General features: G+C 41.0%; 1 protein-coding gene across 6 annotated transcripts in view; it reads right to left on the bottom strand.

Moving 5' to 3' along the window:
• Positions 1-15,833, bottom strand: part of MTM1 (myotubularin 1) — a 91,550-nt gene that overhangs the window by 60,047 nt on the left and 15,670 nt on the right. For 4 of the 6 annotated variants that reach the window (XM_044937610.2, XM_006059687.4, XM_006059686.4 and 1 more), the window contains exons 2-4: positions 7,871-7,943; positions 6,071-6,143; positions 4,218-4,312 (exon numbers count right to left, since the gene is read on the bottom strand). In XM_044937610.2, the coding sequence (XP_044793545.2) occupies positions 4,218-4,312; positions 6,071-6,143; positions 7,871-7,933 (231 nt within the window). In that variant the 5' untranslated portion in view covers positions 7,934-7,943. The remainder of the gene's footprint in view (positions 1-4,217; positions 4,313-6,070; positions 6,144-7,870; positions 7,944-15,833) is intronic. The other 2 variants (XM_025277394.3, XM_044937609.2) reach the window with 1 other exon arrangement.

The raw sequence follows: 15,833 nt of genomic DNA on the forward strand, positions 1-15,833 counted from the left end.
CATGGATGGGAGCAGCTCCGACCACTCAAGCCCAAGACCACAGGGATCATCCTTAATTCTACTCTTCTCTTCGGCTCCCAGCTCGAAATGCTACGCAGATCTTCCTGCCTTGCTCACGGCGGTTCCCTCCTTTCTACTGCAACCCAGACTCGATTAGAACAAGCTCGCCTAGAAAACAAAGATAACTTCCTGGATGGTCTCTCTGCCTCCAGTCTTCCCTCCCCTAATCTGTCGCACACGCTGAGACCTGACTTCCCTTCCTGAAACACACATGGGCTGTGTTGTTCCCCACGTGACACAGACACTGGTGATTTACGAGCCGCTCAAGGCTGGCAATGCTTCCAGCTTCATCTCTCCCCTCCCCATCCATGCTCCCGCTCTAGCACAGCCCTCAGCCACTGTCACCAGACACCGGGCTCCTCCATAGCACTGTACACGCACCCTGTGGAGGGTCCTCTCTCTCTCCCTCCTGTTCAGGTAATGGTCTCCATTCACCAAGGCTTGGTTCCCACATCACCTCCTCTAGAAGGCATTCCATGACTCAGCACACAGTTACTCTGCTTCTGTCCTGTAATCTAACAGCATGATGCACCCATTGCAGGCTCTGCCACCTGACACCACACCTGCTCATCTCTGTGTTATGCACCCAGCACCATGGCAGATTCACCCTGGTGCTGAGTGTCTCTGGAATGAGGATACAGCTGCCTGAATGAACATAGGGTTAACCTGTCTTGTTCATGAACCTGAGCACCTGAGCTGAAGTACTCCTGAGAGGGAAACTGGAAGTGGTGCTGCTCCAGGAGTCCACAGACAACAAGAGTATTACAGGCCTAACCAGCCCTACTGGAGTCACGAGATTGAAGCCAAGCCCAACCTCGAGCACCCTCAAGGTCAAAAGGAGGCAACGGGATTTCTCAACTCAAAAGCAATGGTGGTGTTCAGGATGCCATGACTGAGTGCCGGCCACGCTGCCTGCTGCCTCCCCATCACTTAGAGCACAATGCTATTGAGTACCTCCTGTCTACACGGAGGATCAGGAGGACTCCCCATTACTGATGGCCACAGAGACACTGGCACATAGATACGGCTGAAATCCTTCACTGCCACACGCCATGCTCTGTCCTAGGTCTCAAGAGCACAGCAGTGAAAAGACACAAGGCATCCCTGGCCTCAGACGGACCGGAATGAGGCCAAGAAGTAAAATATATAAAGTAGGAGACAGTGAAGAAATGAATAAACATGAAAGGGGGAGAGGAGGAGGGGGAGGGATGTTAGATGTTCAGAGTGGGCAGGGGAGGTACCCAGTAGTAAGTCTTAACACGGAACAGGCACACAGAGAGGGAGTGAGGGCTATGATGGAAGCTGGTGAAGGCTCTAGGGAGGACATGATTTTTGAGTAGGTTCTGAGGGACAAGAGGGCATCCAGGCACAGCAAGAACAGCCCAGAAGGGCCTCACAGGCAGGGAAGAGACAACAGCACAGGGAGACGCACTGTGAGTTGAGGCAAGAGAACTCAGAAGGATTTTTCTGTCCCATGAAAGAGAGTGGATTTTATTTTGTGGGCAACAGAGATCCAACAAGAATTTCCAGTAAGCCGGTCAGAGTGGAGTAGGGAGACCCCAGAGGAGGCCCAGGTGAAGAAGGCTGAGTGGCAGGCCAAAGACCACTGTATCCACCAGCCCAGGACATCACCTGATGAAACAAGACACCTGACTCCCGAGTCTAGCCATGCTCCCACTGCAGTGTTTACATACCTGAACCACACAGGTGTCCGCTTCCAAAGGCCAGGGACATGACGGCTCTTTGTCAAATACACACGAAACATTCATATTTTGCAGCAGAATCCACAATTAATGTTCATATTTAGGACTTTGAGAGACACTATGATGACTATGTTTTGAGGCCTCTGCATAATCACCCAAATGGCTTGCTTTATACTATGTTTTCTGCCATTAGCTGCTTGCCTTTATACTTGGACTAAATGCTGTGGCCAATTGGTCAAAATGTTTATATAAAACTTGGTGGAAGAAGAAAAAGATAAGCAGTTGGTGTCAAGTGGGTCTTTTCTTCACCCACCGCATGCTAATCCCTGGCCTCTGGAGTGCCATATAATGACAAAATAAATAATGCCAGCTAAGAGTTCATCCAATGCCTGCTCCCTCCAAGTGGGAGGAGGGAAACAAGCATGTCCAAATATCCCAAGTATTAACACTCTTGGTGTATTTCTTTCTGCTCTCTTTTTGACATACAGTTTTTGTTTGTTTTCCACAGTTGAGATCACAGAACAGACACAATCCTGTCACAGCTCTGCAGTTTAAATGATTTCCCCAGTTCATCAACAGTGACAGCACGAAATGGAACCGGGCCTGTGTGGCTGGTCAACAACCTGCTCTAATTTCATTTTTGATGATTATCGCATACATTAGCATAAAATCTCTCAGTGTGTCCCAATTTGACACTTGGGAGCTGTACAGAATGAGTCTCACTTTGGCTGGCCATATTATATTGTGTAGTATAATACAGTATTATACTGTATTGTACTGTATTATAGTTAGTTCAGCCTATATGTCTGTTAACTTTTTAATCCATCCCACCTGATTACTGGCTCAGATAAGCTTGAGCCCCTGTAAAGACAGACCTCTTCCATCCTTCACGGATACTACTGGTTTTTATGAACTAAATGTTACCTACACTAAATTTTACATTAGTAGTTTCACTTCAATATCTTAGATTAAAACTACTTCAAATCCCTTCCCCTTCCCTTTAACCACCTTCTGAGTCAAAGGCTTGATGCCAGTTACACAGTCTAACTCCACCGAAGTGTACTGCTACCATGTTTCTTTGTCAGGGTCAGGCATATGCTTTGATTCAATCAAGACAATGTGTCAGTAGTACTCCCAATGGGTTTCTTTCTTTCCTGGGTACTTAATCACCTGTTCAAATGATTAATTCTATAATACAACTGCTGCCAAGGGTTGAGAGCATCCCTGGTGGCTCAGAGGGTAAAGAATGCGCCTGTAATGCGGGAGATCTGGGTTCAATCCCTGGGTTGGAAAGATCCCTTGGAGACGGGAACGGCTACCCACATTCGGCTCACTGCTCTGTTAAGTTTCAGAATCTTTCACATTCTGGAAAACTAGAACATGTGCTCAGCTCCACTTAGAGGCCTTAATAGATTCACAAAAATAAAAGACCAAATCTCAGGACCATGTGGACCTAGAAACACGACAGAAGTGGGCTCCCATAGCGAAGGCAATAAGAGCAATAAACAGCACTTTTCAGAATTTGGACACAAAAATGAAAATAATGTTTTTAAAAATCAAAAGATGCAAACTAATCCAGATTAGAACTGTTCAAAAGAAGTTATGGGGTAAAAGCAGTAAAACAAAAGCTAGATTCCCCCCAATAGTCTCAACATCTCCTGTTTATAAGTGGATGTTCGGCTCCTCTTTCATGTGCCCCAGACCTATTCACCCCCGCTTGGTCCACCTCATCAAAATACAACTGCCCCTTTGGGCTGGCCTGGGTAACGGGAACCCACCACATCTACCATAGGCCCTTCTAGAACAGCCATAGCAGCTGTTCATTCACTCTTTCCTTTCTGGAGCATCTCATGTGCAACTCATTGTTCCATCAGTGGAACATTCCTTGAAATGCCATGCAATAACAGGTAGAGTGGCATTCAGCCACACCACAGACATCCTAATTCCAAACCACTATCTGGTGTTCTGTAATTGAACACTTGGAAAATTCTAGAGCAGTGGGCCTACACAAGGGACTCACATCAGCATCCTTGTCTGTGATGTTTTAAAAAAAAAAGATCACTGTGCCTGGACCACAGACCTGGACATTTGGATGCAGTATCTCACAGCATCTGTAATGGCTGCTAAGTGCCCCCAAGTGGTTCTCAACGGTGCTTCTGGTAAAGAACCACTGTTCTCCGCCTAAGGAATCTCGCCAAACGAGCAAACAGGTACAGTTACCAAATCCCCCTCCCTATATTATGAAGGACAAGACTTATTTTAATTCACTCTATTCCTACATTTACAGGTGTTAGTGTTACATGAGCTTTGCATAAGCCAAAAAGTAAGAGTTGAGAAGCAAATATATCCCCCATGTTAATCTGATCCACAGTCAATCTTGCAAGGTAGAAGAGAAACAGTTTAGCATTATCTTTAACAGTTAGGGTCATCTTTATGGTCTTAGATTTTACTTACCGTTTCCAAACTTCTTAAATAAAGACGATAATTTGTGATGTAAACTCTTCCCTTAATGGGGCCATTGAAAGGACATATGTAAATAACTTCTTTGTCTATTAAGATAAAAAAAGTACCCTAAAATAATGGAAATATATACCAAGATACACAACAAATGGCACTACTTTAATATAAACTATTTGGCTAAGAATAACTACAATTTAAAAAATCACTGAAAAGGTCTAAAGCAAGCACTGGCAATGTTTCTACATTACCATGCCAGGTAGAGTGGAGCTGAGGGAGAACGAGGTGGGGCACATATCACCTGAGCTTACCCACCATGCTGCCACTACCTAGGGACAAGACCCTAACAGCTAGAGAGCAGAAGTGAATAAGGGCACTGGTGCTGCTACCTTCCGGTGGTTGTCAAGGTAACTACTGAACTGCAGGCTTCAACCAGAGGGTGGCAATTCACACAGGACAGTCTCACGGACTCTCCCCCGGATTGGGTTTGAGGTTTGCCAACCTCCAATCACACAAAACACTGCGATGTTTTTAATAAATGACTGTGAGCAGCAGAAATGTTTCTATAGTCTATTCTTTCTCTTTTAATAGTCCAGAGAAGAGTGGAGCTAGATTCATGTCACACATTTAAGTGATATGAAACAGATGGCCAAGAAATTAGTATATCTTTGGTAGAATCAAACATAAGGAGAAACTAAATCAGGAGAGTTATTATAATAAAATGTATCTTTGTCTTATTTTTCAAGGATGTCCTTGAATGTGTTAACGGCATTTGTTTGTTTATTTACTATAATTTTTGAAACCCCTTTCTCCTCCGGTGCTAAATGAAAAATATCCAGTAAGTCTACTTCATGCTAATTCAATTAGTTACTACCTCTGTGAAGGTTTTAACACTGATACAGAACTAAAACTTCACATGTGAAGATGATCAAAAGTAAGATATTCTCCTTGTTCTTATCCACAAATTAGGATGGAAACATGCCACCCATTTCCTTTTCAAGACTAGGATCATGTGTGCAAGCCTGTGGACATGGAGTAGTTTCTCGTTGTGCATGGCTAACTCATTCATACAGGTATCATATCTATGACCTTAATCTGATTAGCACCATGGTCTCAGTCATTTAAGCTAAACAACCCAGATCTTAGTAAATAAACCAAAAGGTTCTCTGAAGCAGTGGTAACTGTATCATCACCAAATGGGAATCTGAAATGGGGATGTCAACTCTAATAAAAAAAATGTTAATGCTCACAATCTTAGCACTTTGCTTAGAAGCTGTCAGGTGCTTCTGGATTAAGCCAGAATGATCTAGTCTTTCCAAAGTAGATACCTTTCTCTTAATACGAATTTACAATGAATAAAGTAAGACAAAAATCAGAATGTTACATCAATATTTCTAATTTTAGCTATCAGGCAAATAAAAGATATTTTAAACCAGTATGTCTCCTTATATTTCAAAGAAGAAAGTACTTGGACTTTAAGCCTCGAAGTTGATCGTTTTAAAGCATATATGATAGGCTGTAAAATCTTATTACCAGTTTGTTCTTATAACCTTAAACCATAAGAGCTTATAGCTCCAGTGAGAGACTTGAAAGATATAATCCACATTTTTTTTCCAAAATAATTCTGACTTGGTACAGAGAAAAAAAATATCACTGTCATGGAGAGCATGAAGCTTGAGAGACTCTTTGATCAAGAAACAAATGCAGAGAGTTCTCACTACATTAACACTTTTAAACAAAGCTAGCCTATTTGTCTAAAAGTGACTTCGAAAGAGTCAGAGGGATTGAAGCCACCTGGCCCTCCTAGAACTCTCATCAATCTATGAAAATCCTAACCTCACAGGCCTTACCAGTAATGCGAATCTCTCCTGGCAGTCGAGGAAGAGTTTCTCCCACATCCCGATTAACTCCATCCCTAGAAGTCTGGAAACAAAACAGTGTCATCAGAAGTAAGGACATGACATTTGCACAGGATGTTAAGCAACTAACCAGAAATATTGTTTGCAAATAAAAAAATTAGAGACATAGTGACCATTATAGAAAATTGGCACAGAAAATCAAAACAACTAAAAAATACAACTTAGCATTCAACATTCATTAGCTGTGTTAACTTTTAGTCTGTAACTAACATTAGCACACTTTTCAGTGATATTAATTAAACACCCCTTCCAAGTGCTTTACAGTTAACAGTGTTCAGCAAAGTGATAAAAAGTGAGTATTAAGTGTATTTGATGTTGTTGTTTAGTCACTGAGTTATGTCTGACTTTTTGCGACCCCATGGACTGCAGCACACCAGGCTTCCCTGTCCTTTACTATCTCCCACTAAGAGACAGAATTCACTGAGTATATTCTATAGATACACGTATATTGTGGCAGCTTTTTTCCATATTCTTTAGTCTTATTTTGTTGAGAGAAGGAATGAAAACTTCATTTCAGTGGAGCCTTAACTGAGCAACAGTAATTACAGCATCTTCTCACATGTCAGAAAATAACACTGGGTTTTCTATTTTACTAACTTCTTTTCTCATGTAAGTAACTAGATAAAGAGGACGAGGAGGTCTGTCATTGAACTTTTGAGCCAACCAGGGCCTTGGAAACCATCTACACACAAATTCTTCATGTGACTCTACTACATCTCTAGGCCTTCTGCCTTTTGAGGTATTCTCATTCAATAACCGCAGCCACTCTGCCAACCAGGCAGTATAAACCACTAGCCAAGGTGAGTTCTGCGAGGCTAATTTGCCATGTGACTTGGATGCCTGGGAAAGGAGTCTTTCAATCTATTCAGCTGCCCCAGTGGATAAGTGCCAATGATGTGCTGCCTGTGTCCACTCCAGGATGTGCCAGACACATCACTAACATCTGTTTGGGAAAAGGGTTTTATAAATCGCTATTTTTCATTCCTTTTTTTTTCTAGTTGTTTTCCAAAGTCACGCTGCAATCATTTCATGTGTGAAGCTAGTAATCCTTGCCTCAAAGGAGTTTTGTGAATACAAAGTGAAAGAAACTACACAAGCACACTTCTGAGAATTATCAGGGGCTATGCACATGTAAAGTCGTATGAAACAGGGGAAGTGCGGCTTTTGTATTTAGGTGAGGGATAAGCTGTCAAAGACGGGGGCTTTCTTGGATTTTTAGTGGTTTTATCCTTTTTTGTTCAGGTACAAAATAAAAATTCCTAGCTAATTTTCAATATGCTTTAGTGCTTACAAGCTGAGCATTTTATACCTAGGAGGGCAAGGCAGATTGTTCTCAGCCAGGAATGCCTCCTTCAATATTGAGGAAGGTGTTAATATCCTGCTTGGTGGGCCCTGGTCTTCTGAACTCTTCTTCAGAAAGCTTTCAGGGGCAAGAGATTGCCTAGTATCTTAGATGTAATGTCTGGCAGTGGTTCACAAGTCAGAGGTTCTCAAAAATGAAGTTATATGAAAGGATTTACAAACAAAGCTCACTGAACACACCTAAGGTAGTCTGTCTTTTATGGAACGAGATGGGTTAACAAATAAAACTATGTGTATCAAAGAATTTGCATTATGTGAATGAATAATGAAATGAATAATTCAAGAAACCCAGAATGAGCAGCTAATATTCAAATATGAAAAGAGAAATGCAGAGAAAGAGGTATAAATAAATCTGAAAACTCAACTTACCCTCTTAATAGACTCATTCTCCAAGGAGTGTGAATTATATTTGGAAGTTGGTGCTGAGGCCATACTGGAAACTCTGCCAAGAAAGACAATGAATTCAAGAAGTTAACAAAATTGTATGCAATTTCAAACATACTGCAATTGAGTACAAACAGGAGGACACTTGACAGGCCCTGTTTCCCTCATAGGAATGAGACACATGAAGGACCAACCACAGCACAGCTCATGGGAAAGAGCTCCAGTGAAGGCGCAGGGAACCGTGAAGAAACAGAGAAGGGGGAGTTCAGCAGAAGACACCACACGCGTTTCTGTCATCAGAGAAAACTTAATGTTTATTAATTATGCAACAGGCTTCAAACATCCATACTTCTTAATTTGTAAAGACAGTTAAGAGACAGCCAAGCAGAAAGATAAAAAGGACAGACCATTGAACTTATACTTCTTTCCCCTTTAATAATTCTGTCTTCTCTCAATTAAGGCAAGTTAAAGTGGCATGGATTTGATGGAAATCAAGTTAGTAGGATTTGATTTAATCAGCATTTTCTAGGGAATGTGTATATTTCATTTAAATAAGGCATATTCATCCCAGTTCAGACATAAATGACTTCCCTTGTGGCTCAGATGGTAAAGCGTGTACCTACAATGCTGGAGACTTGGGTTCGATCCCTGAGTCGGGGAGATCCCCTGGAGAAGGAAATGGCAACCCACTCCTGTATTCTTGCCTGGAAAATCCCAAGAACAGAGGAGCCTGGTGGGCTACAGTCCATGGGGTCGCAAAGAGTCAGACACGACTGAGTGACTTCACTTTCTTTCTTTCTTTCTTTTAGACATAAACGAAACCATCATATGCAGAACACATACAATTAGCTTGTTAACCCAGGGGTTACTTTTGAAGATGATAGCAACAACAGGAAACTAAGCAATGCTTTGGCTATTTTATTTATCAAAGTTAATGAGAGAGAGATACATATGAAGTTACTGGTGGTTAAACCTTACTCAATTTAGCAAGACAATTGTGAACATTTATAGTTTTTTTCTTTCTTTCTTTCTTTTTTTTTTGCTGGGCTCATTAAAAGACCAACTAACAAAATCTGGCATGGAGAACACTACTACCACTTGGCACAAAACTTGGAAATTTGATAGCTGTGTGCTGCTGGTCAGTGTCCTAAAGAAATGCCTGAGAAAGGTGACAAAAGATGCAGTGAGACAGCCAAGTGAGAACAATCTTTCAAGATTAGCGACTTTGGGCTTCCGCCACCAGAGCTCAGCTTTCCAAGGACAAGGGTGGGAGTCCTTTTGGGTCATGGCTATCTCCTGGCACACAATGACATTCGTAACTATTTGGTGAATGAATGACTGATTATGTGCAAAATACATACTACTGTGAAACATCACTACACTGTGACCTTGTATATTGGTTCACCAAATCCCAGAACACTGGAACTAGGAAACTGCTGAGGCTGAAACATGAACAGTTAGGGGAAAACAAAATATGTCTTTATACAAAGGAATACTAAACTTAAAAAACCTGATACTATTAAGAGGTAGCACAATGTAAAATTAGAAATAACTTTTTAAAAAAGATTAATGAATAACTCTAGAATGAATTAAATTCAGACAAAATAGCCTTGAAAAACCACTGTAACCATAAATTCAAATCCAATCAAAATAACCCATTATTCTCTGAGACAGCAGAGTCGATGAGATGGACTGGATAGATAAAGTCAGATGTTTCTGCCCTGAAATTATTCTATCAACTAAACAATATTACATATTTTGGGGATTTTTTAATTAAGATATAAAATTATGTTTAGTAATCATATGCTCTAACATTTTTATAAGTCAACGTTTTCAAACACATGTTAAATTATTAACATGTCAAGTAAATGTAAGACATTTCAAACACTGGGCTATATAATTGACTCAGTCTTCACCAGTCTGTTTCTAAACCATAAAAGAAAGATAAATCTTCCTGTTCTCTTCAATCCTCATTAAAAAAAAAAAAAAAACTCAATTTAAAATGAACTAAATATAAGAGAGAAAAGTCTTCCTTTTTTTCTTATTTTTAACCACCTAATTGAGCTATAACTCACATACCATACAACACACCCGTTTCAAGTGAACAACTTAATGGGATTGCACAACCACCACCACAATCAGTTTTAGAACATTTTCACCACCACCACCCAAAACCCCATACCCATTAATAGTCACTGTCACTCCCCATTCCCCCGGCCTCGATCACAAATTTGCTTTCTATCTCTACAGGTTTGCCCATTCTGGACATTTCATATAAACAGAATCAAATAATTGCTGCCTTTATGTCTAAAGTCTTCATATGTAGCATTGTCCTAGAAACTGCTACTATTAAAAGCTGAACTGAGTGCAGAACTGAGAAATCCAAGGGTCTGGGTAACATGGGTTAGTTCCATGATGAGATGAACCTCTCTTTGTTGAAGGGTTCCAATGGACCCCTGAAATGTACACAACCTGGAGCAACATGATGCTGGACAGCATGACTATTGAGCTGACTCCGTTCAAATCCCAACTCTGCAATTCATATATTTGACCTTGAGCAGATTATTTCACTTTTCTGGGCTTTGGTTGCTATTACCTCTATCTTACTACAGCACAGTTGGGCAAAATGAAGCAATATATTGAAGGGCTTAGAACAGTGCCTGGTATATTTGTTAACAAATTATTAGAATTCTTTTAAATAATGAGAGGATAACAACTGAATACTGATGCCATAAGCAATTCTTCTACACATTAGTCTTGACCCCAGAAATACTAGGAAGAAAGCTCACTACTACAAGTATAGTGCCATGGCTGGTGGTGAAGTGAAAGTGAAGTGAAGTGAAGTCGCTCAGTCGTGTCCGACTCTTTGCGACCCCATGGACTGTAGCCTACCAGGCTCCTCCGTCCCTGGGATTCTCCAGGCAGGAATACTGGAGTGGGTTCCTTCTCCAGGAGATCTTCCCAACCCAGGGATTGAACCTGGATCTCCCGTATTACAGGCGGATGCTTTACCATCTAAGCCACCAGGGAAGTCTATAAAGCTTCTCTTGAAAAAGTACATGAAAATACTGTGTCATTAGGAGCCTGGGAAGCAGAGCAGTGCTGTGGAAAATGTGCTAGACAGATAAGCACAGGCCCTGTGCTGGCTCTAACTTATCAAGCATCCATATCTTCATCTATAAAATATCTGTTGCTCTAAATGGAGTTCAATAATAAATAAAAGATACAGAAAAGTTTACAAAGGTCAGGTACCCTTTTGGTTATAGTGTATTTTGCCCCAAACCCCTAAAGATCAGCTTTAATCCTTTTTATTTTAAAAAACATTGAATCTGGGCTACCCTGGCTTTAAAGTGAAAATTGACACTTAATTCCCTATATATATGCTAATTTCAGGAATCTAATCAAAGGTAGACTTCTATCCTTTTTGATCCTGAAAAAAACTTCTGATGATTTAAGCCCAGTCCTCTCCCATTGGGCTTCCCTGGTGGCTCAGATGGTAAAGAATCTACCTGCAATGCAGGAGACTGGGTTTGATCTGTGGGTTGGGAAGATCTCTTGGAGGAGGTCATGGCAACCCACTCCCATAGTCTTGCCTGGAGAATCCCCATGGATAGAGGAGCCTAGCGGGCTAGAGTCCATGAGGTCATAAAGAGTCGAACACAACTGAACAACTAAGCATCTCTCCCATTACAGAGAAGATGACAGGAAAGCCTAGAAGGGGTGCAACAAGGCTCTGGCGTGAGTCTGAGGCAGGACCAGCTCCAGACAGGCTTCCTAACATGGCAGTATCCTTTCCACCCACAGACAAGTGCGTCCAAGTGATTTCTATTTCTAAAGAAGATATTTGGCAAAACTAATACAATTATGTAAAGTTTAAAAATAAAATAAAATTTAAAAAAAAAAAGAAAAGAATACAAAAAAAAAAAAATAAAATAAAGAAAGCAGGTTAATGAGACTGGTCCCAATCTCAGAGAGAAGGAGTTTTAGACTAAAAAACAGTAAAGGAAACTCATCTAGGCAAGCAATCTTTGGGACCCACCCCAACCCCTTCAAATAAAGCTACATAAAGGTGGCATCATTTAAAAAACTTTGAAAGTCACAAAGTGAAAAAGTCACTCAGTCGTGTCTAACTCTTTGCGACCCCATGGACAGCAGTCCATGGAATTCTCTAAGCCAGGATACTGGAATGGGTAGCCTATCCCTTCTCCAGCGGATCTTCCCGACCCAGGAATCAAACCAGAGTCTTCTGCATTGCAGGCAGATTCTTTACCAACTGACCTATCAGGGAAGCTTGAAAGTCACAACATAGCCTCAGTTGTGTCTCTTTAAATTTTTTTTAATTTTATTTTATTTTTAAACTTAACATAATTGTATTAGTTTTGCCAAATAAATTTAAGACAACTAACCTCAATGGTCTCATGGTATCTCCCTCTGTCCCTCCCTCTGTGTCCCTTCACTTCTCTTCCCCCTGTCCCTCTGTCTCTCTGCCCTTTCCACCCCTCCCCCCCATCTCCTTTACCTACCACTTACCCCCTTTCAGATAATCTGTTATTACTCTCCACCTCTTGCATACCAGAACACAAGCCCCCAGAAGAGAAGGATTATGGTCTGTTTTATTTAATGCTGCAGTTCCAACCCAGGTGGCTCAGAGGTAAAGAATCCGCCTGCAATGCAGGAGATGCATGAGATGTGGGTTCGATCCCTGGGTCTGGAAGATCCCCTGGAGAAGGAAATGGCAACCCATTCCAGTATTCATGCCTGGAGAATCCCATGGATGAAGGAGCCTGGCGGGCCACAGTCCATAGGGTCACAAAGAGTCAGACACAACTGAGCGACTAAACAACAAAGCTGTTACAGTACCTTGTACAGTGCCTGGCAGCCAGTAGGTACTCAGTAGGTATCCGTTACATGAATGAATGACTGTTGTATGCGTAATATTTCCTTTAAGTCAGAAACGTATGCAAGCTTAAAAAAGGGGTAGAGCCAACCCTCAGTTAACCAAGATGCTCGAGGCTCCATGGCTCTGCACATCAGAAGAGCAGCACTGACTTCTCACACTCTGAAGCACCATAAAAAACTTGCACCAAAAAGAACTAACATTCTGCATTACAGACTTTGTGCTGGAAGAGATATCGGGTTGGCCAAAAAGTTCGTTCGGGGTTTTCCATAAGCTGGTATCAAAAAACCTGGATGCACTTTTGCACCAACCCAGTATTTCAAATTAAGATACAAAGACCTCTTACCCCATGTCCTTCTTCCAGACTAAGAAACTGCTCCCCTCTCTGTTGCATATGAAAAATAGGATTTCACAAAACACCTGCGGCAGATGTAACTATAAACACTCTCAAATAAATGAGGGCCAGTTTTACCCTTACTGGAAACATCTCAAAGCAGTAGAATTGGAAAATAAATTTGACCTTCACCTTATTGGGTTTCTGTAAGCAAAATCTAAACTCCAAGGGGAGCTCAGTTGCCATGGTCACCAATTTGCCGTCAATGGCCCTTGATTAGGGGTTTTCCTGAACTTGCCATGTACAAACCGTGAGGAAAGGCACACAGGCCAGCATCTTTGGATTTTATTCGCTGTGCTTTCTTACTCTGTATTGCCGTTTAAATAAAGTTAAAGGGTGATCTCTCTCTGGAGGCTCCCTTGAAAGCTTTGGAAACCTACCTAGTCTGCAAACCAACTTCAAAAGGCTGCCAGCGAGCAAGAAGTCATGTGTGAGCAGCTACTGAGCCCAGAATTCCAGGTTTTTCCAAGGGAGCTTTCTTTTTTTTTTTTTTTTAATTTTATTTTATTTTTAAACTTTACATAACTGTATTAGATTTGCCAAATATCAAAATGAATCCGCCACAGGTACACATGTGTTCCCCATCCCGAACCCTCCTTTCTTTACTTGGAAGTCCATTTTGAAAAAAAGGAAACACCAAATACTTAGGACAGAGCTGCTCAATACTCCCAGACCCAATGCTCCAATTTCTGTATAGCCCCTCTGGCTAGCCTGTAATGAAAGTTATGGATATTATCAACCCAGCCATAATTTTTTTTAAAAAGCCACAATTTAAAAAATCATCAATATAATGTCTGACCTCCAGGATAAAGGGGAAATAAAATGACAGTGATAATAACTTACTTTTCAATACAAATTACACTAGAAACAAAAACACTGCCCCCTCGTTTCCACTTTGGCCTCTAGGGGGAGTTTTGCCCCCAGTGAGAACCACTAGCAGACCTGTTCTGCACCTGAATGCAGGACAGGCTTTACATGACTAAGTTTATGCTGACTTTTGCATTAAAATTGCTCTGACTATAGGCCACCTCGGAGCAAGAAATGAAAAAGATGTGTTGAGATGCCTTCAAACAAACCACCCTGAACAAAAGACAATTGTTCACACCCCAGCCATTTAGAGACCAGGTACAATCAATTCAATACTTGTTTATCCCACATGAAGACAAACGATGATCTGCAAAAGTAGGAGTTTATTTCATCTTATACATTTTTTTACAGATTTCTTTCGATGTGGACCATTTTTAAAGTCTTTATTGAATTTTTTTATAATATCGTTTCTGTTGTTTTCATGTTATGCTTTTTTGGCCATGAGGCATGTGGGATCTTAGCTCCCCGACCAGGGATTGAACCCACAGTCCCTGCACTGGGAGGTGAAGTCTTAACCACTGGACTGCTAGGGGAATCCCTTTATACATTTTTCTTGGAACAAGGGTTGCAAATTTTTTTCTGTGAAGGGCCAGAAACTATTTTAGGCTTTATGGCAGCCACAGGCAATACGGAAATACAGGGGTGTGACTGTATTTCCAGCATGGGTTTATTTACAAAAATGGGCTGCCACTCTGTCTTCAACTATTAAAGTATTTCCAAATAAACTTTCTTCAGCCAAAGTAAATAATAATCATGCCCTTTTAAACTAAGATATAAGCCATTAAGCCCACCATTCACAGCTTATACCTTGCAAAAACATACTATGACCAGCTGCAAAATTTGTGTGACACAGTTGAAAAGAGGAAGGGATTCTATGTTCAGACCAGTTTGGCTTTCAAATCCCAATTTTGTCACTCGATTAATAACAGTCATTCAGTCTTGGACAGACTGCAGTTCTCTGTATTTGGGGCATGATACTACCTACCTTCATGGAGTCGTGATAAGGAATGTGTAAAATGCTGGAACAGTAGATGGCAAAGCAGAGGCACTCAAACACCAAGTCCCTTCCTCGTAGAAAGAGATGCTTTGAAGCCATTTCTCAAAGTGGTGCTAACACACTAGGCTGGATTTTCCATAAAACATACACTATCTAACACTGCCTAACCATTCTGTACACACATTTGCTTTCTAAGATAATCCATCTAATCTTGACAAAGCTCTGGACAGCTTTAAATCAGGTTACTCTCCAAGCATGCCTACTTCCATTAAAAAAAGAAAATGCTTGACTCCTAGCCCAGGGATCCCTATGTGGAGATCTTGCCTGTTTAACTTCTATTCTGATTCAAAGATATAGAAATACACTAGAGGTATCAGAGTAGGTCCAACTATAGTTATTCCAAAGAGTACCCCATCAATTGTAAGTGGCTTATTGTCCAAATAGACACCTGCAATACATGTGTTAGAGCCTCTCGATTTGTTTCAGGACTCAAGGGACATTGTTTTCATGACTCTCCTTTGGAAATTACAAACTGTTAAATCATATTTCATTTAGAAACTCACCCTTTGTGTCATTTTGATATTTACTATTCATTTTAAAGATCACAATACACTTACTTCCACTTCTTTAAATGTTTCAAAGACCTTTCGGCTAAAAAAATACATAATTCAGAATCAGTGAAGAATGCATTTTGAATCATGTTTCCAGTGGTTAGTGATAGATCTGAGCTGATCCATTCAGCCTACTTCTTGGTCCCCTAATGACAAATGGCACATCTTCAAGACAGCTGACT

Source organism: Bubalus bubalis, chromosome X, assembly GCF_019923935.1.
Source record: "Bubalus bubalis isolate 160015118507 breed Murrah chromosome X, NDDB_SH_1, whole genome shotgun sequence".
NCBI classification, from domain to species: Eukaryota; Metazoa; Chordata; class Mammalia; order Artiodactyla; family Bovidae; genus Bubalus; species Bubalus bubalis.